Source organism: Marmota monax, unplaced genomic scaffold, assembly GCF_021218885.2.
Source record: "Marmota monax isolate L192 unplaced genomic scaffold, Marmota_monax_Labrador192_F-V1.1 WCK01_AAM20220418_F8-fsc00185, whole genome shotgun sequence".
Taxonomy (NCBI): Eukaryota; Metazoa; Chordata; class Mammalia; order Rodentia; family Sciuridae; genus Marmota; species Marmota monax.
This window is the reverse complement of record NW_026693278.1, coordinates 2546443-2574251: the sequence shown is the minus strand read 5'-3', so window position 1 is coordinate 2574251 and position 27809 is coordinate 2546443. Positions and strand designations below refer to the sequence as shown.

The 27809-nt window shown below is 41.9% G+C and overlaps 1 protein-coding gene across 12 annotated transcripts in view; it reads left to right on the top strand.

The window, feature by feature from the left end:
- The window catches only part of Cit (citron rho-interacting serine/threonine kinase), a 165395-nt gene that overhangs the window by 37157 nt on the left and 100429 nt on the right, over positions 1 to 27809 (top strand). For 10 of the 12 annotated variants that reach the window (XM_058583162.1, XM_046456420.1, XM_046456419.1 and 7 more), the window contains exons 6-9: positions 5056 to 5198; positions 6955 to 7048; positions 12836 to 13039; positions 14557 to 14710. In XM_058583162.1, the coding sequence (XP_058439145.1) occupies positions 5056 to 5198; positions 6955 to 7048; positions 12836 to 13039; positions 14557 to 14710 (595 nt within the window). Of the gene's footprint in view, positions 1 to 5055; positions 5199 to 6954; positions 7049 to 10266; positions 10404 to 12835; positions 13040 to 14556; positions 14711 to 27809 lie in introns of those variants that run through there. The other 2 variants (XM_058583164.1, XM_046456424.2) reach the window with 2 other exon arrangements.

Below are 27809 nucleotides of genomic sequence, written 5' to 3'. Positions count from 1 at the left end.
TTACTCCCAAAAGGTCCCACCTCAAAATCCCATCAAGATATGAGTTTAGAGCTGTAGTTGTGGCTCAGTAGTAGAGCACTTGCTTAGCATGTGTGAGGCACTGGGGGTTTGATTCTCAGCGGAAGGAAGGAAGGAAGGAAGGAAGGGAGGGAGGGAGGGAGGGAGGGAGGAAGGAAGGAAGGAGTTAAATCAATAACTACAAATATTTTTTTAAAAAAGGTATGGGTTTAGGGGTTAAGTTTCCAACACAGGAACTTCAGGGAGACACATTCAAACCGTAGCAGTACTAAAGAACTGTTAAACATTCATTCCCCCCCCCCCACATGCATGTGTGTGCATGCAAGCACGCCCGGGCACACTAGCATGCATGAGGGTCTGCATTTGTCCTTCACTTTAAATTCAATGCAGTGCTTGGAAATTGCTATCTCAGTACTTGGGGTATAGATGGAAACACCAACAGAGAAGCATCCGCTCCTTCCAAACTGAACACATGTAAGATTTGCCCTTTAATTAGCATCTGCAGCTGCTGCCATCAGAAGGGTCTGTCTCTGTTGGCCTGAAAGTCTTTGTTTTAAAAGAGCAAGTCCATTATAGCTCCAAGCCGGGCTCGGGCTCGTCTGTCAGCTGCTGCGCTTTCTCAGCCGTCAGCAGGGTTGCCACATTGTTTAGGGCTGTTTCACTAGAGGGCTCTTCCCCCCTCCTGTCTGTCTGCTTCTGATTACTGTCCTTGGTGATCACCATCGGGGTGACCTACAGCTGCTCATTGTGTGCAGGAGACATCTTCAGTCCTTGCAAGGATGGAAGCTCATCGCTTCAGTGCTGATGGACTGGTTATTTTCCAGCCCTTTGTTGTCAGTGATCTTGTCTTGATATTCAGGTAGTCACTGAAAAAATACGCACAGCAGACGTGATGGCTGTATTAAAGCCAAGGTCCATTCAAGGGTACCTCTCCTCTGCTGTGGAACCTTTTAATCCAGTTTGAATAAGAAGCCACACTGGTTCCACAGCCTTGTCAGCAGCGGGTACCACTTCAGTGCTGGACTAAGCTACATCAGAATCACCCTAGGAGCTCCTTAAATATTCAGGTTCCTGGACTCCACCCATGGAGCTAGATCTGTAAAGTCTGGAGCCAGTCAGTCTCTGGAATCCATGTTTTTAACAAGCTTCCTCAGTGGTTGAGGTGGGAAGGAGATGTGTGTTACTCTTTTTGCACATTGTTGATGATGATGACTATTATCATCTGAAATTCTGTTTTGTTCCACTAGGATGCCTGCCATGAAGGCAGGGATTTTTGTCTTATTCACTGCTCTATTCCTAATATCTAGAACAGTTGCACATAGTAGGCACTCAGGTGTTTATTTGGATGAATAGTCTTTTTTTTTTTTTTTTTTTTGCAGTGCTAGGGTTTGAATGTAGGGGTGCTTTACCAATGCACTTTGTATTCTTAGTCCTTTTGTTTTTCTATCGGGGAGTAAACTCAAGGGCACTTGACCACTGATCCACATCCCCAGCTCTATTTTATATTTTACTAGGAGAAAAGGTCACACTGAGTTGCTTAGCACCTCACTTTTGCTGAGGCTGGCTTTGAACTACAGTCCTCCTGCCTTAGCCTCCCAAGCTGCTGGGATTACAGGTGTGCGCCACTGCACCCTGCATCCTTAGCCCTTTTTATTTTGAGATAGGTCTTGCTAAGTTGTCCAGTCTGGCCATGAACTTGATCATTCTGCCTCAGCTGCCCATCCTAGTCAATGGGTTTACAGGTGTGTACCTCTGCATCTGGCAATACGTCTTATTTTTAAAAAGTCTTTCTTCTGGTGATTCTGATGGGCAGGTGGGCCTGGGAAACCATGCTTTAGATAGCTGAAAGTCTTCTTGAATTAGAAGCCACATTTTTTCTGAGGGAGATACGTGAGCACCTCACTGGGCATCTCTGAGTAGTAAAAGTCAGGGTCAGAGTCACATTTTTGGATACAACCAGACGCAGTACGGAGACTCTGGGACAGCCTGGATGATGACGTTGGACTTAACTAGTTCATAGCATCTGCTGACACCGCTCTTTGTTTCACAGTAGGTCATCTGGTGTGGAGACTTCAAGACTTACAATTTGTGACTTTCAGTGATGCTTTTGGAGTCTCTTGATTTGGTACCATTTTTAACAGTCCCAAAGTGTTTCTGAAAGTCCCCAAGTCCTGGTTCTTCATTGTATCTTTAAGCCTAATAGCATAATGATTGATTAAGCTTTTTGATTTGCACAAACTTTCTTTCCCATGGACTCCATGTGTTCCAGAAGCCAAATTTACCCAGTAAATGGCCAAACTATGTTCTCCTAATGTGCACAGTTCAATTTTTAACGCTGTAATCTGGAATTGTGTTGGGGGGCAGGAGTCAAGTTTGATTAGTTTCTCTGATAAGGACCCTGTCTATTTAAATGTTTGTCTTTTAGAATGTCTATTTTGGCCCAACATAGTAAAGCATGCTGGTTTTTGTTGGTTGTTTTCTCATCAATCCAGGATTTTTGGAGAGATGGAAAGTTGTTTGATCCATAGAAAAGATTAATGTAGTTTGGCAGGGAGTCTTCTGAATAGGAGCAAAGAATACATCCTCTTTGTCTTGAAAGAGATGCTTCTTATTTTCTGTACTATTCTGCTGGTCATAACAAATCAAATCTTTAGGAGTAGACACTAAGAACCAAGTAATGATCAGTTTGAGAGCTCTTAGAAGTTGCCAGTGGCTGTTATATATTTGACTTTCTGAGCCTTAAACTTAAAAGCTGTTCTGTTTTTTCAAATCTTTAATGGAACCATAGGAAATTTACAACTGCAGCATGTCATCATAAATATGCATTGTTCTTATTTTAAGGCATTTGAGTTCTGAAAGTATGAGTACTTCTGTTATTATCTGTGCATTTTTTTTTATGTTTAAGACCTTTTTTGATGGCAATATGTATTTAAAACAGACGTACAAATTAGCATTTACCCACATACCTAGGGCCTATGGAGAGCCAGGTTGGGATGAGTGGGTGGCTAGAGGGAACCAGGTGGCTTCTGTGGGTTCAAGGGCTGGGCCGAACATCTTACATCTGCTGTGAATTTGGGTAAATGGTATGCATGTTAGGTGCTGCCCCTCTAAGTGTTGTCCTCCTTGTTAGTTCACAAATCCAGTTGTTTTCGGTAATTGCAGTGTAAATGGAATCGTGCTCTTCTAATGTAATTGTCCGGAGCCTGGCTGGGTGTCTGCTGAGTGTAAGAAGCTGTGCGAATGTGGCAGATTGCCAGGTTCCAAGGAGCCTTCAGGGAGGATGTGTAAGTCCCTGGCTTCCCCAGGGGGATCTGGTTTGGCTTGACCTGGTGCTGGGCAGACTTTCTGGTATCTTTACTGAACCAGTTTGGGGCATTTAGGGATCTGTTCAACTATTTTAGACTTTCTAGAACTTTCTTCTAATTCTTAACTAAAGGCAAACAAGAGTTTTGGGGGGGATAATAGTGAGAATTTACATCCCAAAATTGGTTTTCAGAATATAGTGTTTGGGACATTCAGGGTTTTTCAAAAGAAGGCTATTTGAATCTTGCCTTTTTCTAGGAAAGATTGAATATAACTTAAAAGACATTTGTAGAATGGTCAGTAAAATTCAAGTCAGAACAAAGGACAGGCAAACTCCATGAAGGTCAACCTGGTTGCAGCAGTGGTCAAAGTGGGCCCCGTCTTCTCTCCAGCCAGGAAAGCATGCCCACAGTACAGGAAGGGGAAGGACAGGGATTGAATGGTGGCTGACGTCATGTTGGTACCAGGCACTGTGCTGGACCTCCCAGGACCTTGTCTTGTTTAATCTGAATATAAAAAAAGTATTGCAAGGGGTTTAGTCTTATCTTAGTTTACAGGGAATGAGACTGAAAGGTAAAGAGGTGAAGTTATCAGGTGGAGTCTGCTGCCAACTGGTTAACTGGCCTGAAGGCCCTGTGTTGACTCAGGAATATCACAGCTGGTTATCCTCAAAAGGAGGAAGGATTTCAGGTCCTTGGGGCAAAAGAAAAAAAAATTTAAACTAATCAAACATTTACCTGAAGCTTTATGTTCTTCTTCTAGATTTTTCCTGTATCCACCAATAAATCTGCTACTTTTTGCCTCATAAAAAAGAGGTTATACTTTATCCTATACAGGATGTCACTTTATATTATCATGGGCAGCTTTCCATGGTAGTAGGAATAGATGGATTTCATTTGTTTTTAATATCTTTATCATATCCCATCGTTTCAATATATCATAATTTAGCTATTATGGATAGATACTTGGAAGATTTCCAGGTTTCTTTCTTTCTTTTTTTCTGTTACTCACAATGCTTCAATGGATCTACTTATTTATCTACCTATCTGCAAATTATCATAAAATAATAAATGGTTAAAAGTGGAATTACAGAGCTGGGGTTGTGGCTCAGTGGTAGCATGTGTGAGGCACTGGGTTCAATTCTCAGCACTGCATTAAAAAATTAGTAAAGATATCATCCAACTACAACTAAAAATAGTTTTTTTAAAAAGTGGGATTATTAGGTCAAAGGGTACATATTCATGGTTAGATTTTTAATAGAGACTGTCAATTGCCTCTACACTGTCTGTAAAAGGAAAAAATAGTGTCGCATTTATTGCACGCCTCCTATATTCTGCTGGATGCTGAGGGGAATGCAAAAAGGAGGTAAGAGAGTTTGTTGCCCTCCAGGAATATCCATCTACAGTATGTACCGAATCCTAGGGAATGGGGTATTAAGTTGGGTGGGTGGATGGGGGAGTAGGTGGAATTAATTCAACTTTTCAAGTTTTGCCTTGCAAATGTTGTGCACGGTGCCTGGGACTAGTCTTTCATTATATCAGTTCTCTTGGGTAATGGATGTAATTTCCGCAGGGCAGGGACCTTATCCTATGTCTTACACTATGTCTCACACATCTTCATTGCTTTGTGGAGACATTGTAATTATAACATGTCAGGTGGTATTGGAAGATCTAATTGAAGCATTCCCTCTTTTTGGGGTGTGTGAAAAATTAATAACTTTGGTATTGTATACAGGTCATGGAATATCAGCCTGGAGGGGATTTGCTGTCACTTTTGAATAGATATGAGGACCAATTAGATGAAAATATGATTCAGTTTTACCTAGCTGAACTGATTTTGGCTGTTCACAGTGTTCATCAGATGGGATATGTACACCGGTAAGTGAGATTCCTTAATAGCATACTGAGAATTTGTCTGTATCATGGAAGAGTTACTGCATGGAAATGAGTGGATGAAAGATTTCAGGATCAAAATAACGATTCATCCAGTTTTTAGACAATCTTACCTGTAAATGGTTGAAAGAAAACTTTCCAAAATGGCAGACGTGTCAGCTTGTGAATTCACCAGTGAAATAGATCTAAAATTGTAATATTCTCAAGTTTACTAGCACCAAATTTACTAGTACCATCTGTTAATAGTTAATGTAGCTAATAGGATCAGGAACCCTTGCATGGGTTCTTTGAGTTATATGGTAGATACGTGGAATTTGATTTGTGGAAGGACCTGGCGTGCCACAGGGAGACATGGAGTGTACTTTGCGTCAGGGCAGTCAGCTTTCTCTTTCCCCTGTGTCAAATGCTTGAGATAATCGGCTTACAAGGGAGAAGGGTGTTTTGGCTCACAGTTTTGGAGGTTTCAGCCCATGATGAATTTTCTCTTGTCATTTTGGGTCTCTGGTAAGGCCACACACCACAGCAAAAGCACATGATGTAGCACGACCACTTATTCACCAGTGGGGGGCAAAGCAGAGGAAGAGACCAAGGTCAACAGCCCTCTTTGAGGCCAAGCCCCCAGTGATCTGGCATTGTTTTAGTCAGCTTTTTCGATGTTGTGACCAGAAGATAAGACAAAAACAATTAGAGAAGGAAAGTTTATTTTGGGGCTGATGGTTTCAGAAGCCTCAGTCATGGAGGGGCAACTCCATGGCTCTGGGCCTGCAGTAAGGCAGCACATCAGGGTGGAAGAGTGTGGCCGAGGAGCCATCTTCCTTCTACTTCCTATTCTCTTAAATAAAACCATCTGTAAGTCCAAAGGAAAAAAAAAAAAAGAGTGTGGCAGAGGAAAACAGCATGGGACCTGGCACCAGGAAGAAGAGAGTGCTCTGCTCTGCTTGCTAAGGACAGAGTACACCAAAGGCACACTCCAGTGATCCACCTTGCCTTCAGCTACATCCTCCCTGCCTACAGTTACCACCCAGTTAACCCATTCAAGTGGGTTAATGCCCTGATTAGGTTAAGGCTTCATAACCCAATTATTTCACCTCTAAGCATTCTTGCATGGCCTCATACATGAACTTTTGGGAGACACCTCATATCTACAACAGAACAAGGATCCAATCTTAAAGATTCTGTCACCTCCTAAAAGCACCATGCTTGGAACTAAGCCTTTAACACATGGGCCTTTGGGGGTCACTAAAGATCCAAACCATAGCACACTTTTAACTTTATCCATTAGTAACTCATAAAGGTGCACCACAAAATCCTCAGTGATAAGTGCTTCTTCTCGTCTTCACTCATACTGTTTTTTAAAATCTGAACATGTTGTGGGAATATAATGACAGAGCAATATTCATAAAATCTGGGCAAAGGCTCAGCTTTTCCATTGGCTAGTTGCATGACCTTGGTTAAGTTCTCATTTAGCTTCTTTGGCCTTAGTTTTGTTATGTAAAATATGTGTCTGTAGGAGAAATAATCCATATAATAACATGGATTTGCTTCTTTTCCTTTTTATTTCTCTGTTCTTCCTTCCTTTTTTTTTTTTTTCAAAATGTATGCCAATTATATCCATCAATAGGCAGGGTCTATGCAGTGGAATACATACACTAAGGTTCTTGCTTTGATTGAGAACCTAGGTTAGCGATTGCTTGCTGATTATCAAGCACAGTGCTAATTCAGGGTCCTCATTTTCTTACAGCGACATCAAGCCAGAGAATGTTCTCATTGACCGAACAGGACACATCAAGTTGGTGGATTTTGGATCAGCTGCTAAAATGAATTCAAATCAAATGGTAACAATGGAATAAAATAGCTTAATAGAGGTTATGCCAAAAAAAGCATTCCTTGAGCCTCATAAATTTGGGAAATAATGGGATACAGTGATGAGCAACCTTTTGGAGACTTCATCTGCCAGGATACTACTACTCCTAGAGGGATAGGGTGGGAATGGGGATGTGGAATTATTCATAGCACCCTTTTATGTATAATGCCTTTTTAGACCATATGAAACATCTTTAGGAACAGTTTGGTTAAAAAGAAAGGAAAATGTTTATTTTGTTTTTGCCTTCATTTTTCTTGTCTCTTAGAAACTTCTGATGTAGTATCGTTTTTACTTTAAAATATTTTGTTGAAATATTTTATGTAATGTAACCTTCTTTTTCTCAAATCCTCTGTTTCCTATGCAACAAAACTGAAGCTAATCAGAGCATTTGAATTAAATATCCTTAAGTGTCAAGAACCAGTGCTCAAAATGTCATTTTTAAGTCTTGGACCTTTAGTAAATTAAACTGTATTCCACATGCTAATTAGGAAGGCAGGAGTGGAGCTATTGAGATCAAGAGTAAGAACACTTCATGAAAAAGATGACAAAGTTTAAAAAAATTAGAGTTAAAAAATCCTCTAAGAAAGTCAGTTTTTACTAAAATGTGAATTTTGAGGTCAGCTTGCAAAAAGAATGGTCTAAGAGAAAATCGACTTAGGTTTTAAGATTAATTTCACAACTGAGCCACTTGGTGACCTAGACAAATCCTTAAGAACTTGGCCTTTATTCTTTTCTCTAGAAAATATTGTCTCTAGTTAAAATGCACAAATTAAGAGGTTAGAAGCTGCTTTTCAAAATGCCCCCCAGGTCTAAGTTAAGTCCTTTATGAATAGGACAGTATGTAAAATTGCCTGAAAATGCTTTGGAGGAAAGGCGGGTGTTATTAGGTTGGTACTAGGAGAAGGCTGAGAGTTGGGTTAACACACTCTACTTCAGCGTCTGGCCTGTGTGTTCTGAGGACCTGAGACCTGCTGAAGATAATTTACTTAAATGTTTGGACCCTTGGAAAACAGGCTCCAAATGCTGTCCAGAATTAGGATTTCTCAACCTCAGCACTATTATTTTTTTCAAGTTATGTTCTTATAATCTGCTCACTTAATCATCACAGTAAGAATAAGATTATAGATTCAAAGCATTTTATGCTTTAAAAATGATATAGAAGGACTGGGATGTAGCTCAGTGGTAGAGCATATGGGTGGCACTGGCAAGGCACTGAGTTTAAGCCTTAGTGCCCCTGCAAGAAAAATTAAGTATAACTCCAAAACAGGCATGAAAACTTATATTAAATTTAGTAGATTAAGGCAGAGGAAAAAATAACACAAAACTGTCTTCTAAGATTAAAAAACTTATGCATTGTATTAGTGGCATTAATAAACTCACACATCAGAGCTAGGCATGATGTCACATGTTTATAACCCCAGCTACTCAGGAGGTTGAGGCAGGAAGATTGAAAGTTCAAGGTCAGCCTTTGCAACTTAGAAAGACCCCATCTCAAAAAATTAAAACCCAGAAACTCATGCATTTGAGAATAAATTGCAGTGTATGTCTGTAGTCTTGATAGTATAACTTCAGCTCTGTTGCCTTTTCTTTATTGTGGTGTTTTAGGATATTTAGCTATATACCTGATCTCTACCCACCAGGTCCCAAAGTACCTTCCCTATCAATTATGACAACCAAAAATGTCTCCAGCCATTGCCAGATGTCCCTGGAGGGAGGGGAGCAAAATTACCACTCTGAGTTGAGAATGTCTATAGTAGACTGAGAAGCCTCAAGAAGCTCATTAATCAGAGCTGGCAACATGCTTGCCATAGAAAACCTACCCAGGAAACTGGATTAAGATCCATAGTCATTGCTTCGTAAATAAGAATTGAGAATAAGAGCCTATCTCCACATCTAGAGGAACTCTCTTCAGAGCACTTGGTAGGGAGGCGAGTTCCTAGTCAAGTTTCTCTCTTCTGGTGCTGCCAATTGCCTTTTTCAGTTCCTCTAATTGTAGCAACTTTCACTCCAGGCAGGATCCTCTTGGAGGCACTCAGGTTTATTTGTAGCTCAAAGCTCAGTCTCCCATTATCTTGGTCAGGGAGTTACATCATTGCATATGCACACTTAGAATATTGTACCTCTTTTCTCCCTGTACCTTTAGGGTCAAAATGTGAGAAATAGATAAGAGGGAACTTTTAGCCTTATTTTACATGTAAAGGCTGTTTTATTACAGAAGAGCAATAATTTACAATTCTAGATCATTTTAAGTGTGAATATAGAATTAGTATAATTAAAAAAATAGTTTTGATCAATGTTGGAGGGTTAAATATATGTTTCCTTTGAATAGAATGTTTTATAGGCCTAAAGTAGGTTGGATATATTTTCTGCACTCAGAGTATACTAGAAAAATATATCCACATTTATTTCAATTACTGTCACCCAAAAGTCAATCAGTCCTTTCTCCTGCCTTTCCCAAACTTTGTTTTTTAGATATTTCTGAATCTTAGATACGTTGAGGTTTTTCCACTGTCCATTGTCTTTATCTCAAGTTTCTTATTCAGAAGTATTTTGTGTTTTACCTTGGAGTATTTTATGTTATTCAGTAGGAGCAGAGGCCTAGTGACCACAGGACCTGCTGTGTGACTTGGGTCACCCACTTCACCTTATAAGAATCTGAGAGACTGGTAAACCTCTCCCAGTTCCAATCGGTTATTCTTCTTTCTTGAAAAGAGTTGTAAGGAGATTCTAGTTAAGCACATTGTAGCATTTTTCAGCAATAAAGAGCCCCTTTGAGCAGTTGGAAGCCCATAGGCACTCTTCCTGTTTAGATTTACGTAGGAGTGAAAAGATGTAATTTTCTTTTGCACAAGAGGAACAACATAGTGAGAATTCCGTTTTCCCTGTTTCTGCAGGTGTGTGTGTATGCCCTGGGCATCTAGATGGAGAGACTTAGGTTTTAAACAGTTTTACATGTAAGCATTTTATGAAAAGGGGTTGGGATGGTTTTCTTACTTCCTCATTTGCTTTTGGTATAAGAGTCTGCTAAGTTAACCCTTTTCTTTTTCCCTCCCTCCCTTCCTTTCTTTCCTTTTCCTTCTGTTTCCTCAAATATAGCAGACTCTTCTGTCCCCTGGCCACTTTCTTATTGTCTCCTGCTGAGCTGGTTTATTTTCCCTGTCAATATAGTAAAAATTAACCAAATTTATTGGAGCCTTGTGGAATAGTGTGCTGTGGGCACGTTGGACTCCAGGTGCATGTTCACTTTTAACATCTCACTCAGCTTAGCTGGCTGAATTGCTACCAGAGGAGAGTGAAAGCATACTGCAAAATCCCCATCAGGACATGTAAGTTTATGTGTGTGTTGACCAGGTTAAGGTGCTTGGAGGTCAGTGACTAATGGTCAGTCACTAGAAGTCTTTTTAATGGCAAGTAAACACTATGTGGAATTGTATAGTGAGCAAGCCAGTTGGTATTTTTTTTTTCCTGTCATAGCTTTCTAAATTAATAATGAAATTTAGAAAATTGTTGGATGTAAATATATTTAATCACATACCTATGATGGGGCAAGGTATGTGTTATCTGACTCTTTTTAATAAGTCTAATCATTAGTTTTAAAATGAGGCATTGATATTTTATGCTTTCTGACTGGGTCACCCTGATATGTTACCAAGTCAAGTTTAACTCTCTGGATGTGAACCAGTGACTCTGTCCTGTCAGCTGCAAACAAGGAAAGCAATATTGTGGAACAGCCTATATGGAAATAAAATAAAATCCTATAGTGCTTATTTGACAACTGTGTAGTTCTGGTCCTGCAAGGTAATTAGGCATTTGATCAACAATCTAGTGACATTATTATTATTTAGCTAAGCCAAGATGTGACAGTTCTTGTTTTGTTAAAGAATACCTCTTGCTCAGTGCTAGGATTGTGGTTTTTGCCAAGATCCTATAGTTTAATCCTAACCCTGTGCTGAGCTCATAGGACAGAGTCTTGGCTTAGACTTCCCAATATCAAGGCTTTCCCTTCCTCGACTTAAGCCTCAATCATGCTGTGGCTCGGTCTGGACCACAATGTGGCCCCTTCGCTCTCACTTCTGTCCTTTAGCACAGGTCTGCTTGTGGGTTTCTTGGGTGATCGGACTGTCCAGCTTTCCTGAGTGGGGGCTTGTAGAGGAGATCCTGTTGCCCAAAGCAATGGTGATTAGTGTCAGAAATGGGAAGAACCTACACCACTGAACTTTTTTTTTTTGGTGCTGGGAATGGAGCCTAGGGCCTTGTGCACAGCAAAGTGCTCTGTCACTGAGCCCATTCCTAGCCCAGAATCCTGTATCAGAATGTGGGCCTGAGGAAAGGGAAAGGGATAAGGAAGAGGGACGGGAGAATTATAGGAATGATTTATATATTCCTGTATTGCACACATATTGGGGTGTGTGTGTGTGTGTGTGTGTGTGTGTGTGTATAAAATGAGAGGAGATGGGAGAATTCCAGAAAAATCTCATTTCTTTTAATAAAAGGATCTCGGTCAAAGGAATGAACAAGCTTAGTTTCGGGCTGGAAGAGCTTCATCCAGTATCACTGGGGAAAGGAGGCCTCACAGTGTCCTCTCTAAACATTCCCTTTTCTCTCAATACCCAATTAAAGCAAAGCAAATTTACTTTCTTGATATGAAGTCCAGTCTTACAGGTGTGTGGCCATATCCCCCAATCTCTGGGCTTTCTCGGGGGCACTTAACATCCTTTAATGAGGAGAAGGTTCTTTCATACCATTTAACTGTTGACCCGAGAGAAGCCCATTTGCCACGTGGGGTAATAGGACATCTGGTTAACGTGGTATGTGACTAAAGTCAGGGCCTTCCTGTTTTGATGGGGAGGGAGGTTAGACAGGTGATCCTCAGACTTCAAATTTCATGGCTCATTAAAACTTCAAAACAATTTTGAAGACCAGACGGGCTGCCACGTACGGGGCCCCCCAGTGAGTGGTTTGGAATGAGGGGCAGAAGACCTAATTCTTTCATCAGCATCATTTCAAGAAACAAAGCACATTTAAACACTAAAACATCCAGAAGGACAAATTCTCAGGGAGAAAAGGACAGTTCCTAAAAATGGAATACTTTTACCTTTATGAAAACACTTCCTACGTTGTCCTAATGCCTTCCCAAGGTCAGGTGCTGGGGCACCATTGGATTGGTTTTAAACAGTGGGGAGGGATCACAGGAGAAAGAGTGAGGTGAGGAAAATGAACTTATTAACATCCAACGCTGGGTGGAAGGTATTGGTCATGTCACACCCTGCGGGCAGGCTAACATGGGAATGCGGATTCCAGAATCTATTTCCCAGTTTTTTTGAACTTGAGATCTAACCTGCATTTGTAATATTACATTGCCTGTTAGCTGCCAGTTCCTTAGTGATGGTTAGACTGATCTTCTAGATTGCTTGTTAGGCTTTATAATCATTTTGCTGTTTTCTTAAGTAAAAGAAGTTCTAGCAAATCAGGAACCTGTATCAGGAGACACCAGGAAACACCTTCATTGATGCCACATGCCCAGCTTCCATTTGTACAACCAAGGGGTGAAGGTCATCAACACATTTTGTCCTGCTGCCTTTGGATTGTATTGTGCGCTTTAAAAAAAGAAAATTAGTAAATGTTTGCGTTTCCTGATAATGTGCTACTTGACAGAGGTTTGATCAGTGGCAGATCAGCTTGGGTCTGATGTGGCTTTGGCACTCTACTTGAGGACACTTGAAAGTTTGCTGAATTCAGTTTACTGATGGGATTCTAGGTGAACTCCAAACTCCCGATTGGGACCCCAGATTACATGGCTCCTGAAGTGCTGACCATTATGAATGGGGACGGGAAAGGTGTCTACGGTACAGACTGTGACTGGTGGTCCGTGGGAGTCATTGCTTACGAAATGGTTTATGGGAGAACCCCATTCACGGAGGGAACCTCAGCCAGAACCTTCAATAACATCATGAACTTCCAGGTAAAGGGCCATTAGATTTCAAAGTAACATTGAGAAATGCCGTTTAAAAATGGTGTGAATGAATGTTTATGTGTAAACCAGCATGACACTCACTTTGTGCCAAAAGCTGTGCTAACACTTTATTAATTATAGTTCATAGAATTAAACTATAATTGTAATTGCCAGTAATTGTAAGACTATGTCATTATTTCATGTATCACTAGAAAAGAAAAACTGCTGCCAATTAATTTTAATATTTTTATTGATTATAAAATGCATCTTGATTTCACTTCTGTTAAATGTGCATAAATGTGAGTCTTTGAATTGATGAAATATAGTTTATTAGCTTAATTCATCTTCAGACAACACTGAGGTAGGTATTATTATTATGATAATTTTCATTTGCAGATGAGAAAACCAAATCACAGAGAAGTTATGTAACTTGCCCCACATAACACAGGCAGCCCGACTCTGAAGCCCATGCTCTTGATTTTATGTTGTACTGCTTCTGAGAATTATCAAATATGTAGTAAAATTGAATAAGAAAATTAATTAGAATTATATTAATATATGTATATAAAGTAAAATAAAAGTATTTTCTGGGCTGGGAGTGTAGCTCAGTAGTAGAACACTTGCCTAAAATGGAGAGGCCTAGGTTCTGTCCCCAGTACTGCAAAAAAATAAAACCCAAAACAAGCAAAGGATCACCTGTTTTCTAATAACTGTAATTTTCACTATAATAAGCTCATTCTTAAGGATATGATAAATATGTAGTTTTCAGTTTCAACCAAAAGGCAAAAAGGGAACTTATTTCTTAGGTTTTCATATCTCATTCAATTTTCATCTTCCTGGAATGGTTAATACACATTCTTAATGTACATACATTGTTATTCTTGAGTCTCCTCTTGAGTTGAAGTTTCCCCTTAGATGACTCTTGGGGCTGATTTATTTCCTTCATTCTTCATTTCAGTTCACTCACTCATTGAGTAATTCAGTCACAAGTGAATTGTAGCAGATACCGGGAGGTACTGGGTTCCCAGTGATGAGCAAGGAGGCCCTCACTGCCCTTTCTCATCATCAGTCAAAAACTGCAGTACATTGTGTCAGGGCAAGAGCAGAGTACAGAGGGAGCCTGTGGAAATGAGCACCAGGGTAGGAAAGGGTGCCAGGGAAGGCTGGTGGGTGGGGAGGGAGTTCTAGGCCGGGAGAACAGCATGATGTGTCCAGGGAACTTTAAATAGCTCATCATTGTTGGACAGCAAAGAGAGAGATGTGGAGCATGCAAGATGAGCTGGAGAGGGGAGCAGAGGTCAAGCCGAGGAGGAGATGAAGCCCCTACAAAGGAACCAGGCCTATTGATATGAATAGGCCACTTATTTTGAGAACATGCCTTTGGTCCAAAGTTAAGAGGATATAAAACTTTCTTTAAAAAAAAAAAAAAGTAAAAAGAAAACTTGCATATATGAGAAATATTCTTTGGGATATGAGAAATTGAATCACTGCTAAAGAAATGAATTATTGTATTTTTTTTGGAGCAGCGGTTTTTGAAATTTCCGGATGACCCCAAAGTGAGCAGTGGATTCCTTGATCTCATTCAAAGTTTGTTGTGTGGCCAGAGAGAAAGGTTGAAGTTTGAGGGCCTCTGTTGCCACCCTTTCTTCTCTAAAATCGACTGGAATGACATTCGTAACTGTAAGTAGAGCATGTTTTTTAAATTTGGGTGTTGGGATTGAAAAATATTTATGAGCAACCTGAAATTACTCCAGTTCAAAGCAGCTGGGGTAAATGACATAAATAAAGGCTTTAGTTACATGTAGGAAGAGAAAAGGGCTATTGACATATCTGTCTGAGGAGTAATTCTGCTTTAGCATTATTTGCTTACAACTGGGTCATTTGTCAAACTCTACATTTTTGTGGTCTTTAGAGTATTACCTCACAGTAAGTTTGAGGTGCAGATTGATGGGGATTGAAGCTTGTCTCCTGGTTTGACAGTTTCTTCCAGGAGGAAACATGGACCTAGCTATTTCATTCACAGATTAGGAAGAGGACACTGAGATCAGGCAGGGTGCCCAGGCTGCTCCGCTAATGGCTGGGCCTGCGGGGAGGCAAGCTCCCTGCTGTGTTCCTTTGTTTCCCTCTATGATATTTCCCTGTTCATATACGTATAATATCTAATGTGTATGTACTGTGGACTCATGCACACATCACTGTGTGATCAGCTTTGCAAACTGAATCGATTAATTATAAACAAAAACCTGATTTATTATCAACAAAACCAAAGAGCTTGGTTTTTTTTTAAAACAGATTGGCGATATCTTTTTAGGATAATTCCTTACACATGTTGTTGATTACATGTGATTTAATGACCTGACCCAATGATCAGTTTGGCTTAGAGCCAAGGGGAGAGCAGTTTGCCTGTTTGAGTGTTTTATTTTTGGTAATGAGGGGAGGTAGGACTTGTTTTTAGGTATCAAAACCAGGCTTCTGATTGGAGCCATGTTGTAATTACAGGTTGAACTTCCCTAATCCCAAAGTTCAAAACGCTTCCAAAATCTGAAAGTTTTTGAGCACAAACACAATGCCACAGGTGGAAAATTCCACATCTGATCTCATGAGGGGTTGCTGTCTAAACACGGCACCCTAAAGATACTGCTTAGAATTACCGTCAGCCTATGTATGTGTGTACAAAGCGCATATGAAATATAAATGAACTTTGTGCTTAGACTTGGGCTCCATCCCCAAGATATCTCATTATGTAGATCTAAATTTTCCAAAATCCGAAAAATCTGAAATCTAAAACACTTCTGATCCCAAGCATTTCAAATGAGGTATATTCAACTTGTATAACCTCTTGTGCATTTGGCTGTGACACAAGAGTCATTAAGATCCAGAATTGTCCAGTTGAAGGCTATTTTGATGGTTTTTCTAACCTCCTGCCAAAATATTTCACTGGGGAGCATTTCCATAAATATTTTTTTGGCACACATTTTTCTTCTGGATTGTAGTTCTGGTTGTCGTTGTTCTGACAAAATACCTGAGAAAATTGACTTAAAAGGAGGAAAAGTTTGTTTTGGCTCCGGGTTTTAGAGGTTTCAGTCCATGGTCACCTGGCCCTGTGGCTTTGAGCCTGTGGTGGCATAGTACATCATAGCAGGAATACATGTTGGAGGGAGCCTGTTCCCTGGGTCCTAGACCTGACTAGGCCCTGTCTCGGAAAGGTTCCACTCCCTCCCAATAGTGCCGCAAATTGGCAATCAAGCCTTCCAGACATGTCCTTTGGGGGACATTTAAGATCCAACCCATATCATTTTGGTAGCTACACTATTTTCATTTTTTCTAATCTTTACACAATCCTCCCACCAAACCTCTAAAGTTGAGACTTTTTAATCAGTAATATATTTTCAGCATTCTTCCTTTTATGCTTTTTGAAAGATTTTGATAGAATTTTTAGCTGCTGTTCAAGTACTTAATCTTCCCTAGTCTTGCCTTTTTAATCTCTTATCTTTCTGAACAAGCAATTAATTTTTTATGCACAAATGTGCTGATTATGCCCAACTACATGTCTCTACTTAAGAAAGTCAGTGAATGGCGATTAATTATCTGAGTAACTTCATTCTTTGTTTTGGTAAACCTTGATGTTGTTTTGGTATGAGAGTGTTCCCTTGGTATCTGAGGAGGACTGGCTCTAGCACCCCTCAGGCATAGCAAAATCTTAGGATGCTCAAGTCTCTATTTATATAAAACAGAGCTGTATTTGCATATGACCTATGTACATCCTTCTGTATACTTTAATCATCTCTAGATGACTTCTAATGCCTGATGTGATTTACTGCTATGTAAATAATTGTTATACTCTATTGCTCGGGGAATAATAAGGAAAAAAGTCTGTATGCATTCAGTGCAGATGCAGGTTTTTTGGAGTATTTTCAATCCTCAATTGGTTTAATCTGAAGATATAGAATCTGTGGACATTCAGGGCCAACTGTGACAAGATTCCTAGATTTTGTTCTAGTCTTTTCCTTCTAGCCTCCCTACAGGTTTTAGGCTTATTGAGTTTTTAACTATTTTTCTATGAATCGTACAGAGCCTGGGGAGGGTACATGCCATTCTCAAAAGTGGTTCTTGACATTTGTCCATCATGAGGCCCATTTTGTATTTTTTTTTTTTTGGTGACGGGAATTAAACCCAGGGCCTTAATGAGAGCTGAGCACATGCTCTAACCCTGAGCTACACCCCAGCCCCATGTCCTCGAGAAGCTCTGGTTGTTCTTGGGATGAGGCAGCTGTGTGGTAGGTCACTCTAGACTTGGTCACATTCACACGTGGCCTTGTAGGGTCCACCACGCCTTCTGTGGCCTTCTGTTTATTTTTTCCTTACCCTAATAAATATTCGCTTAGTCTTTCAGTTTTTCTTATCCTTAACCCACATCCTCCTACCCTCATTGTGTTTTGTATCAGGGACTTCTCTTCCCCGAGACTGAATCCTGAATCTTAAAAACTTTGATGGGTTTTATTGACTCCCAACTCCCAGTGTAGTGGCTCTAAAGACTCACAGAATAGATTTGCTTTAATTTTTTTTTTAAATTTTGGAATATTAAGTTTGTAGAAAAGTCAAAGGATAGTACAACAGTCCCAGCCTACCCTTCACTTAGTTGTCCCTAATGGGAACCCCTTACTTAATGGTTTGACATTTGTCAAAACTAAGATTAATATTTTCATATTACTGTTAACTAAACTTCAGATTTTATTTAGATTTCACCAGTTTTCCAACTCATGTTCCTTTGCTGTTCCAGGGAATCAGTCCAGGGTACCATGTTGCAATTAGGGTGTTTATATTGAAGGGGCTCAGCCTGGCATAGATACTTGGTGCAGCTCAGCCAGGGGCTAGGAGCTTCTCACCCACTGAGGTTCAGGAGAGCCTTTTCCTGACTCTGTAGAGCGGCATGGTGTGAATTTCAGTTGTCTCCTAGCAGATCTTCCCGTTTGCCCTGCCTGTTTGCAATCAGCACAGGGTTTTGTGATTGAGAGCATTGTTGAACTCTGTGCTCTTTGAGCCATTTGCTAACTAGGTAACTCTAACATAAATTATGCCTTTGTCCAGTCCTGCTTTTCATAAACACATGTGGTGTGACATTATCAACCAAAACACTTGAAATCATCAAGTTTCTTAAGTTCATGGTTGCTGCTTCAGTGCCTTGGGTTCCAGGCTGCTGAACATTTCTGCTTTCCACAATACAAGATGGTCCCTTGATGAAAGCAACATTAGCCTCTCTGCTGTTTCACCCCTAATTCTTCTTTTTCTTGTTGTAACCAATGAAAGGAAGTACTGCTTAACACAGCAGGTAATAATCTTCTGAAACTCATTATCTCAAGAGGTGGTCCTTGCAGGAGGTATAAATGCAATTTAGGAAGGGTCTGGACAGATTTATGAATGACAGAACTAGGAGTGGCTACTGAGAGAAACTAGGACATGCGTTGGCTTTGACACTGAGGTCAGGCAGAGCATCTGTGCCCTTCTAGGTCCTGCTGCTGGGGGGATGCTGTGGGCAGCGCCGCGTGAACCAGGGATCTGACCCACTTGAGGGATACTGAGTCTCCCAGCAAGTGAGAATCCCCGAGATGAGTTGCGGCCACCCCTGTGGGTCTCCAGGTGCCCATCACTCTGATGTTTCGCCCCTAGCCTCACACAAGATTGTGTTTTTGTGGCTTATAGTCATCATTGTATCCAGGCTGCTCTCCAAGTTTCAGTAGGGGGTTTCTTAAGCCCACCAGCTGCTTCAGGCTGTGCCCTTCAGTGACACTTCAGATTTGGGGCGGGATTCTGCTCACACTCTGCTTGAGTTTTCTGGGCTTCTTGAAAGCAGGAGCCAGTCAGAGCCTCTGGGGTCACACCTGCCTTATTTGGTGTATCCTACCTGCTTCTGTCGGTGGAAGAGTTTTGCTGCCTGGTACTCTTTTGTCACACCTTTTTAACCCTGTCCTTCCCTGCAGGGCATAGTGATGTGGCTGGAACCAGCACACCTGTACCTGTCATCCAAGACAGAGAGAAGGGCGTAAAGCAGGGGTGATGATTGTGGGTGATTTCCTCCAACACTTATGGCTGATGCTCTGGGGAACCGTGTTGTCCATTACTCCTTTCACTATTTTCAGAAAGGTACAGTTCCTGCCAATGTATCCTGATTTTTCAGGCCCTTTGTCTTTGTGAGTGGTGAGTGCATGGTGATCCCGTGCTGATGTCACGCCGTGTTGTTGTCCTTCCAAACATGTGTCCTTGTTGTCGTGGATCTTTATTCACTGCCTGGCTCTGAATGGGTGTAGTGAGACCTCAAATGCATACCTTGTGTTTGCTTGACGAACCTTAACCTTAATCGTGAGGGTCTTTGGCTTAGAGGAGAGGCATGCCATGTCGACCAAGCCCCGGGTGACATTCTTGAAAATTTTTGTGTGCAAAAAATGAGCACCATGTAACTTGCCAAGTTTTAAAATGCCAGTCCTTTAGCATGATATGTGGAGAGAGCATCTATTCTGTGCCAGTCGTGTGGTATTCAAGTATATCACACTGTATTGCTTCAGAAAAAAATTCTGTTCAATGTAAGAACTTTATACCCATTTTACAGACATGGATACTGTGGCAACTTGCCCAGGGTTGTATAACAAGTAAGCGAGTCTGGATTTGGGTCAAATTTTGTGCAGTTCAAAACCTGTGTGCTTAGCCAGGCCTGGTGGAACACACTTGCAATCCCAGCTACCTGGGAGGCTGAGGCAGGAGGATTGCAAGTTCCAGGCTAGCCTGGGCAATTTAGGGAGACACTGTCTCAAAATAAAAGACTGGGGGTGTAGCTCCATACTTGTCCAGCATGCACGAGGCCCTGGTGCAAACAGACTGTGTTCTTTCCACAGAACCATATGGGCCTTGGCATTGTTATTAGTAATAATGTTTTGATGATGGCAAATAATAAACCATGTCACAATAGAGAGTAGATAACCTCTGGGTCTATTTAAGAACATTCGGAATTGCAGTAGCTTTTGATTCTGCAAGATTTATCTATAGTGTGCTAAGTGCTATTTTAGGTGCTGTGGCTCTACTGATAAGCGAATTTGGACGTGGCCTTGCCTTCGTATAGCTTACAGTCTAAGATCCTAACTGGCCCTTTGCTTGAACAGATTCATGGTCTTGTGAAATTGCTGTACCTCAAAGTGATAGGAGGTTTCATGCTTTGTAGATTGCCTGTGGGGTTACTGAACCACATGTGTTTGATTTTAAACAAAACATAGACCATAGACTGTGACCTGTGACCCCTGACCCCTTCTCCACATATCACATCCTGCTAACTTGTTATCCTCCTCGTATCTCAGATTTAGTCTAAGACATGAGGGATCCATGGCCCGTTTCTAGAGTCAGGATTTATAATGTCAGAAGGAACAGAGGAGTCTCAGGGTTCATCTTGTTTCCTATTATTTAGAACAGCGTCTCTCAACATGGGCTCTGTTGACATTTGGGGTCAGATAATTCTTTGTCATGGGGGGTGGTGTGTGGATTGCAGGATGCTCAGCAGCATCCCTGGCCTTTACCCACAGATATCTGTAGCATCTTCCTCTGTGGTTGTGACAACCCACAATGTCACCAGGCACTGCCCAGTGTCAGTTGGTGCCAGTTGAGAACCATTGATTTAGAAGAATTGGCTGGATTGTTACCAGCAGAGATAACATTCTAGTAATCTTAATCCCTCGAGACCACCATGCTAACAAACCGCAGAAGTGTTATCTGGGGTCAGTAGGAACTTCCTACTCAGAGTGTGGTCCATGGACCAGCATCATCAGCATCACCTGGGAACTTGTTAGAGATGCAGAGACTCAGTCCTGCTAAGTCAGAAGCTGCATTTTAATAAGATCCCCAGGTAATCCTGTGCGCATTAGCATTTACAAAGCCATGCAGGAAGAGAAAAATCAGACCTGTCAGTCTTGGAGTTTCTGGCTTATCATTGTGTCTTCCTCATTTTGTTCTGGGCTCAGGTTAGGAGGAGGCTGTTTTTTGGCAAAGGATTCCATGGGTAGATGGGACTGCTTAGAACTGTTGGATTTTATACTATGTTTTTGAGGAATTCAAAGCTTTTTTCCCCCTCTGACTTTATATCCTTCATATCCTTAAATTTGCTGGTTTAACCTAATCTATCTTCTGTATGTGGTGCTGAGGATCGAACCCGGGCCGCACGCATGCCAGGCGAGCGCCCTACCGCTTGAGCCACATCCTCAGCCCTAACCTAATCTATCTTCTGATAGCAAAAAGACATTTCATACCTCCCCCACCCTCTCTTCTTTACCATGAGCTCCTGTTCACTTTTAATTACGATGCATTAAGTGGTGTTCATGAATACGTCTATTGCCATGCCATTTATTGAGTACCTACTGTGTGCCAGAGTCAGCAAAGCATATTATTGTCCTGCCTACTTTTCCCAACCCCCTATGAGTTAGGTTTTCTAATTAGTCCCACAATACATATGAGGACTCCGAAGCCTAAAGAGAGGAGCCCCCGAGGGAAGGTCATGGACTCAGGTCTCTCTGACTCAAGTTCTCTTTGCTTTAATTTTTTGAAAAAGTAGTACATTCTATGGTAAAAATTCAAGTGGTTCAGAAAGTTATACAGTGAAAAATGTCTCCCACCCCATGCCCCAAAGTGAACTCCTGCTGTTGGATTTTTGGTATAGCTTTCCCAAATACTCTGTTAATATAAACACCGGCACGGACTGTACTTTTTCTTTGAACTGGGGATTTAACCTAGGGGCACTTTACCACTTCATCCTAGTCAACTTTATTTTTTATTTTGAGACCGGGTCTCACTAACTTGCTTAGGATCTTGCTAGGTTGCTTAGGCTGTCCTCGAACTTGCAATCCTCCTGCCTCAGCCTCCTGAGCTGCTGGGTTTACAGGTGTGCGCCACTAAGCCGGGCCAGACTATACTCTTAGCAGCGTATTTATACTGCTTTCCAAGATTTTAGGAGTTTTTATTGGCAGGTTATTTCCCTCAATCATTGAAAAAAAAAATGGAGGAAAGGTTTTTATAAGACTGTGCCACATTTATCCTTTGGGTTTGCCGCTCTGCTGTTGATTTCTGACAAGCGGCACTCTTCCTCCCAAGTGAAAACCCCTATGGTTTTAACATTCATATTCTGCTTGTTTATTTTAGCATTCTGCCTATAGAAGAGCATCCTCTCAGTGCCTTGTGTATTTTGTATGTGTGTTTATTTGTTTTGGGCCTTTTAAAGGCCAGCTTGTTTGGGGCTTCCCATCACTTGAGCAGGTATTCGGCCATGTTTCATTTTCTAAGCTAGTTTGGGGAGGATGGAGGTGGACTTCCCTTTGGGGCACGGTTCACCCTGGTGCATATCTCCCCATCAGGGCAGGAGGAAGAGGGGCTGAGGCAGTTTGGGGCACTCTCATGGAGGAAAAGGAGGGTAGAAAGATGGGGAGGCAACAGTAGTGACCGCAGAAATTCAACCCAGGGACACGTAGGCACCACCTGCTAGAACATAAAAAAGGCGAAATGAAGATATGTAGTCAGTAGCTCTTATGGTCTCTTCTGGGATATGCAGGAGAATATTTATGTGCCTCTTGGGAGCTGTTCTGTTTTTAGAGGTTAAGTTACTAAGAGGAGGAAATAGGCTAAAAAGAGCTAAATGTTATGAATTAGGATTATAGGATTTCCCCCTCCAGACCGAATTTACAGGCGGCATCTAGAGATGTTAAAAATATGTAATAGTCCACTTCAGTCCAAGATAAATGGAGAAAGCTTGTTCTAGAAATAATTGCAATATTAAGAAGATAGGAATAAATAAATAAGTAAATGTAGACATGTGGGTGAAGGAAGTATCCGGGTAAGGTAAATTAAGTCAGGATTAAAAGTGAGAACAAAGGTGGTTCTGTTACGTTGCCAGAGGAAGAATACTTAGGGACTCCCCAGTCTCCTGGTGGCCAAAGCAGAAAGGAGACAGTGACCGGTTCCAAGAGCCTTACTCCACAATGATTTGCTCAGTGAAGATCCAATTTTCTGGATACTGAGCTTTAGGAATTTCACCATCGGGTTTCCAATAAATGAGCCCCCTGTGAGGAGGTGGACACCATCCTTTCTATATGTGCCCTGGTAAGTTCCACATGGCTGCTTTTTATAGTGCCACTCAGCAGAAGCCAGTGGTTCCAGGCCAGATTCCAGTTGGGTGAATCAATTCCAGTTGAATAAAGCAATGCCTTTCCTGGTAGAAGGTGAGAAATGGGGACTAGGTTTGTTAGAGAGCTCATAAATTGGAGTCTTCCACCCTTAAATTCTCACTCGCTGGAAAACCTATCACAAACAAGCAAGAATAGAAATGATTTGGCCAAAGATTCAAAATTATATTAAACATCTGGGACTCTATTCAGCAGCCAGCTTCCTAATCAATTCTATGAAGTATGGTGATTGCATTTGCACTCATTTTCTGAGGGTGAAGGTTGGATAGGACTAAAGGAGATGGTTGGCGGGAGTCACAAGAGATGAAAGCGTAGAGACAGAGTGGGAGGCCCAGGTGGTTCAGGACTGAGGGTTTGGAAACGATTTCCAGTGTCTCATTTCAGAGGAAATAAACATGGCCAACTCTGTTTATCCCGGGGGGTGGAAAATGCATCTTCAGAGCTGGCAGTTTGAGATCTAAGCCCTCCATTCTGTCCTTCAAAATTCTGACTTATAAAGGACACATGCAGAGAACTGATAGCCAGTTAGGGACCAAAATACCCACTGTGTTCTTGGAAAGGTGGGTTTTCAGTAACCTTCTATGGAGGTCTCTGGTAAATTCCCCAACCTAATGACCTTAGGATGGTGGGCCTTCTCTCATGGACAGGAGGACCTGCCACCGGGCTGCTGGCACTGAGGAGGACGGTCACTGTCACTCAGCTGAACACCTGCCAAGGGGGGATGTGGGCCCCGAGAGAGGGAGTGTTAAGCGTGGGCCTTACTTGTGAGGCATGTGAGTCCCCCGCCTAGTAAAGCATGGCCCGGTGACATCTGTCCAGCTCTGACGAGTCCCAGGAGCTCCTGCCTTCATGTTGAGTGGGGAGTAAAGGATGAGACTGGAGGTGCTTATCCAATACCCCTGCCTTACAGGACAAGCCTGCGTGGAAGCCCCTTAGGTCAGGAAAGGAGTGGGGACAAAGCAACCTTGGTACACACCAGTGAAGCCATCACCAGGCTTAGAAGAACCAGCATGTCCATCACTCCTGTCCTCTGCCCCTTTTCATCCTCCCTTTATTCCTCCTCATCCCTGTCCCTTGCCCTCAGGGCAACGGCTGGTCTCCTTTCTCTCAGTGTAGCTCAGTTTGTTTTTTCTAAAGTTTATGTCAATTGAACATATACTTACATCGCCGGGCTTCTTTTATTCAGCGTTGTTCCGAGAGTAACCTGTGTTGTAGATGTGGGGGTATCACACGTTGGTTTCTCTCATTGCTGGGTAGGAGTCCATTGTATGGATGTATCACACTTTATTAATCTACTCACCTGCTCATAGATGTTTGGGTTGTTGCCAGTTTTTTGGCTGTTTAAATATTTAAATAATTAATATTGCAATTATTTCTAGAACATTTAAATAGGATTGCTTTTATCACTAGTATACAGGCCCCGGGCATGTGCATTCATTTCTCTTGGGTAAGTATCCAGGAATGGGATGGCTGATCACACGGCAGCCATGTGTTTAACCTATTAAGAGTGCACCATACTTTCCCAATGTGGCTGTAGTGTTTACATTCCCACCAACGGTGTATGAGAGACCTTCTTCCACATCCTTGCTAACACTCCAATGCTGGATTTAAAGTCACTCATATTTTGGAATAGATTCTGCTGTGGAGATGGGTTTGAATTTCTTCAAAATTAGAAAGTTCTTGGACAGGCATATGGATATTCATGACATTGACTTGACAAGAAACCTGGTCATTTTCTTTTAGAATACTCTCACATTCTGGATTTGTCTCCTTGTGACTTCGGTGGGGGATGGGGTGTTTGTTCTTCCACCCCTGTAAACTGGGAATGCAGCTCCAAAGGTTCAAATACATTCTGATTTGACTTTTTCTCACAAGAATGTCTCATCGGCATTCACTGGCCTAGAATGGAACAATTTGAGTATCAGCAAGATTGCAGTGGCTTGAAACATGGAAGGTATAAACATTCATGAGTTCATAATGATACTAAAAGAGAAATCTCATTGGTCACTCCTGGAGGTTGCTAAGGCCCTAAATCATTACTCGGAATGTTGCTAAATATAGGGAAAGAACCAAGCACTAATCCTGCCTTCTTATTTGAATTGTATGCAGGGCAACCAGAATGTTGATGTGCTCTAATAAACGTAGAAGGATGAAATTAGAAAACCACCATTTTGCAATTTTTTTATGAAATAGTGACCTCAGGCAATGATCATCACGGATGCTGAAACCATTAGGTGAGAAATTGGAGGGATCAGGCTGACATCATCAGAACCCGTGGATCATTCTTAACATCACAAGAGGCGAGACAAGCAGACACTGTGTGTTCCCTAGTGTCATGTGAAATCAAGTCCGATAACATATGCTGGGCGATGTTCATGCCAAAAAAATTGCAAATGAATGTCCAGAAGGCCGTGGATTTATCTACCAATCTACAGGAAACATAGGGGACAGAGAAATGTGTTAAATGATGCTACAAAGAAGTAGTCAGCCAAGTTCAGAATGTGGGAAATTCTGTGAGGATGCTTGATCTAGTTTCTCAAACCAATAAATGGTATTTAAAAAAACATACAGTTGAGGAATGCTAGAGGTTGAAATAGACACATCAAACCAAACCAGTGTGAACCTTGGTTCAAACAAACCAAGTATAAAGAGTTATTTTGGGGACACCTGGAGAAAATTGAGCACAGGCATGGTATTAGATAATGTTAGGGCATTGTTCATTTTGTTGGTTGTGATGATGACACTGTGCTTAAGTTTTTAAAAGCATCCCTATCTGTCAGAGCAGTGACTCTCAAGTGGGAGGGGATTTTGCCCCCTAGGGACATTGGACAGTGTTTGGAGACATTTTTGGTGGTCTTGGGGGGGTGCTGTTGACATGTTGTAGCTGGAGGTCAAAAATGCTGCCATACACCCTATAATACACATACGGCTGCTCTGCCCCCCAATAAAGAATTCTGCATTCCTCATCGTCAGCAGTGCACAAATGAGAAACCCTTGTTAGAGGTACCTCCTGCAGTAATTACAGGTGAAATGATATCATATCTGGGGTTTGCCGGGGCGCTGGCGCATGGCGCACGCCTCTAATCCCAGTGACTTGGGAGGCTGAGGCAGGAGGATTTCGAGTTCAAAGCCAGCAACTTAGCGAGGCCCTAAGTAACTCAGTGAGACCCTGTGACTAAATAAAATATAAAAAAGGACTGGGGATGTGGCTCAGTGGTCAGGTGTCCCTGAATTCAATCCCTGGTTACCCCCCCCCATCCCGCCCAAATCTGTGCTTTTCTCTTAATAATCGACAAGTATGCAAACAAAGGGGGGGCTGAGGTGAGAGGAGTAAGAGTGGGCATTGCTAGGTGTTGGAGCTGGGTAATGGGCATCTGGGGGTTCATTCCACTCCCTTCTTTGTTGTGTGTGAAAATTATCATAAAAAGTTAAGAGTAAAATTTTAAAATGTTGGAGAAAAGAATACTAAAGAGATGGGGAGGCATCCAGGCTTGGTGGTGCACACCTGTAATCCCAGCTACTCTGGAGGCTGAGGCAGGAAGGATTGCCAAATTCTAGGCCAGCCTGGGCAATTTAGTGAGAACCTGTAGGCGTGGGGTGGGGTGGGGAGAGCGGTGAAGAATGCAAATGCATTTGCTGCGTTCTTGGCTGTGGCTGATTCCCAGGGGAAGGGGTTGGAAGTGAAACCTGCCAGGCCACTAGTAACAGGTCCTGGGGAATGGAAGCCAATGAACTAGCTCCTTCACTTTTATCTAAATGTGTCCCCAGGGAGCTCCACCCGCCTGAGACACTGGCTATAATCAAACAGGGCTTTGCAGAGACTGGTTGCAACAGGAGAAGTTCCCCTTGAATGTGTGTCTAAGCTCATGGAGAGGCTTCTTTCCATGTTCTGAGGACCCAGACCAAGGCGGGTTGAACAAAGCAAAGCTGAAGTGATGTGCAGCCTGGCCAAAGCCCAGTGCAGGAGTGAGGGGAAGCGTCTGGGACTTTTCCCTCTGTGGGAAAACACAAGCTGATTACCAAAAACTTGCCCTCGAGGAGCCTTGAAGGAGGAACATGGCTTTTGAGTATGGCGAGAGCCAGAATGAAAACTCCATTGACATCCCCCGAGATCGTCCACTAGAGAGGACATCTGCTTAGCTGTTGGCAGCCAGCGCCCCCCCCCCCCCAACAGCATTCTTTAGTTTGATTGATCGAGGCAAACTTTAGTAATGCTAGCTTCCTTATCCATTTACTTTGAAGACAGCATTGTAAAAATTGATCACCAGCCCAGAGCACCATTATCCTAACATCTCTTTATGATTCTTGGGGGAGTCAAAGAGTTGGGATAACTTTTTTTTTTTTTTACTTAAAGCTGTTGCAAACTGGGTCTGCTTTGTGTTCTTTATGAATTTCTTATGCAAGGCATGGTGTGGATGAATCATATCTGATGGCTTCCCACTGGGAGGAGAGAGGGTTCAGGGTGGACCTCAGGCTTTAGATAATGTTACCTGTTCTCTTGGGTGAAATGACTCCTGTATATTTACTAACCAACTTATTTGCTGAGCCCCTACCTTACTTTTGGGGTTAGT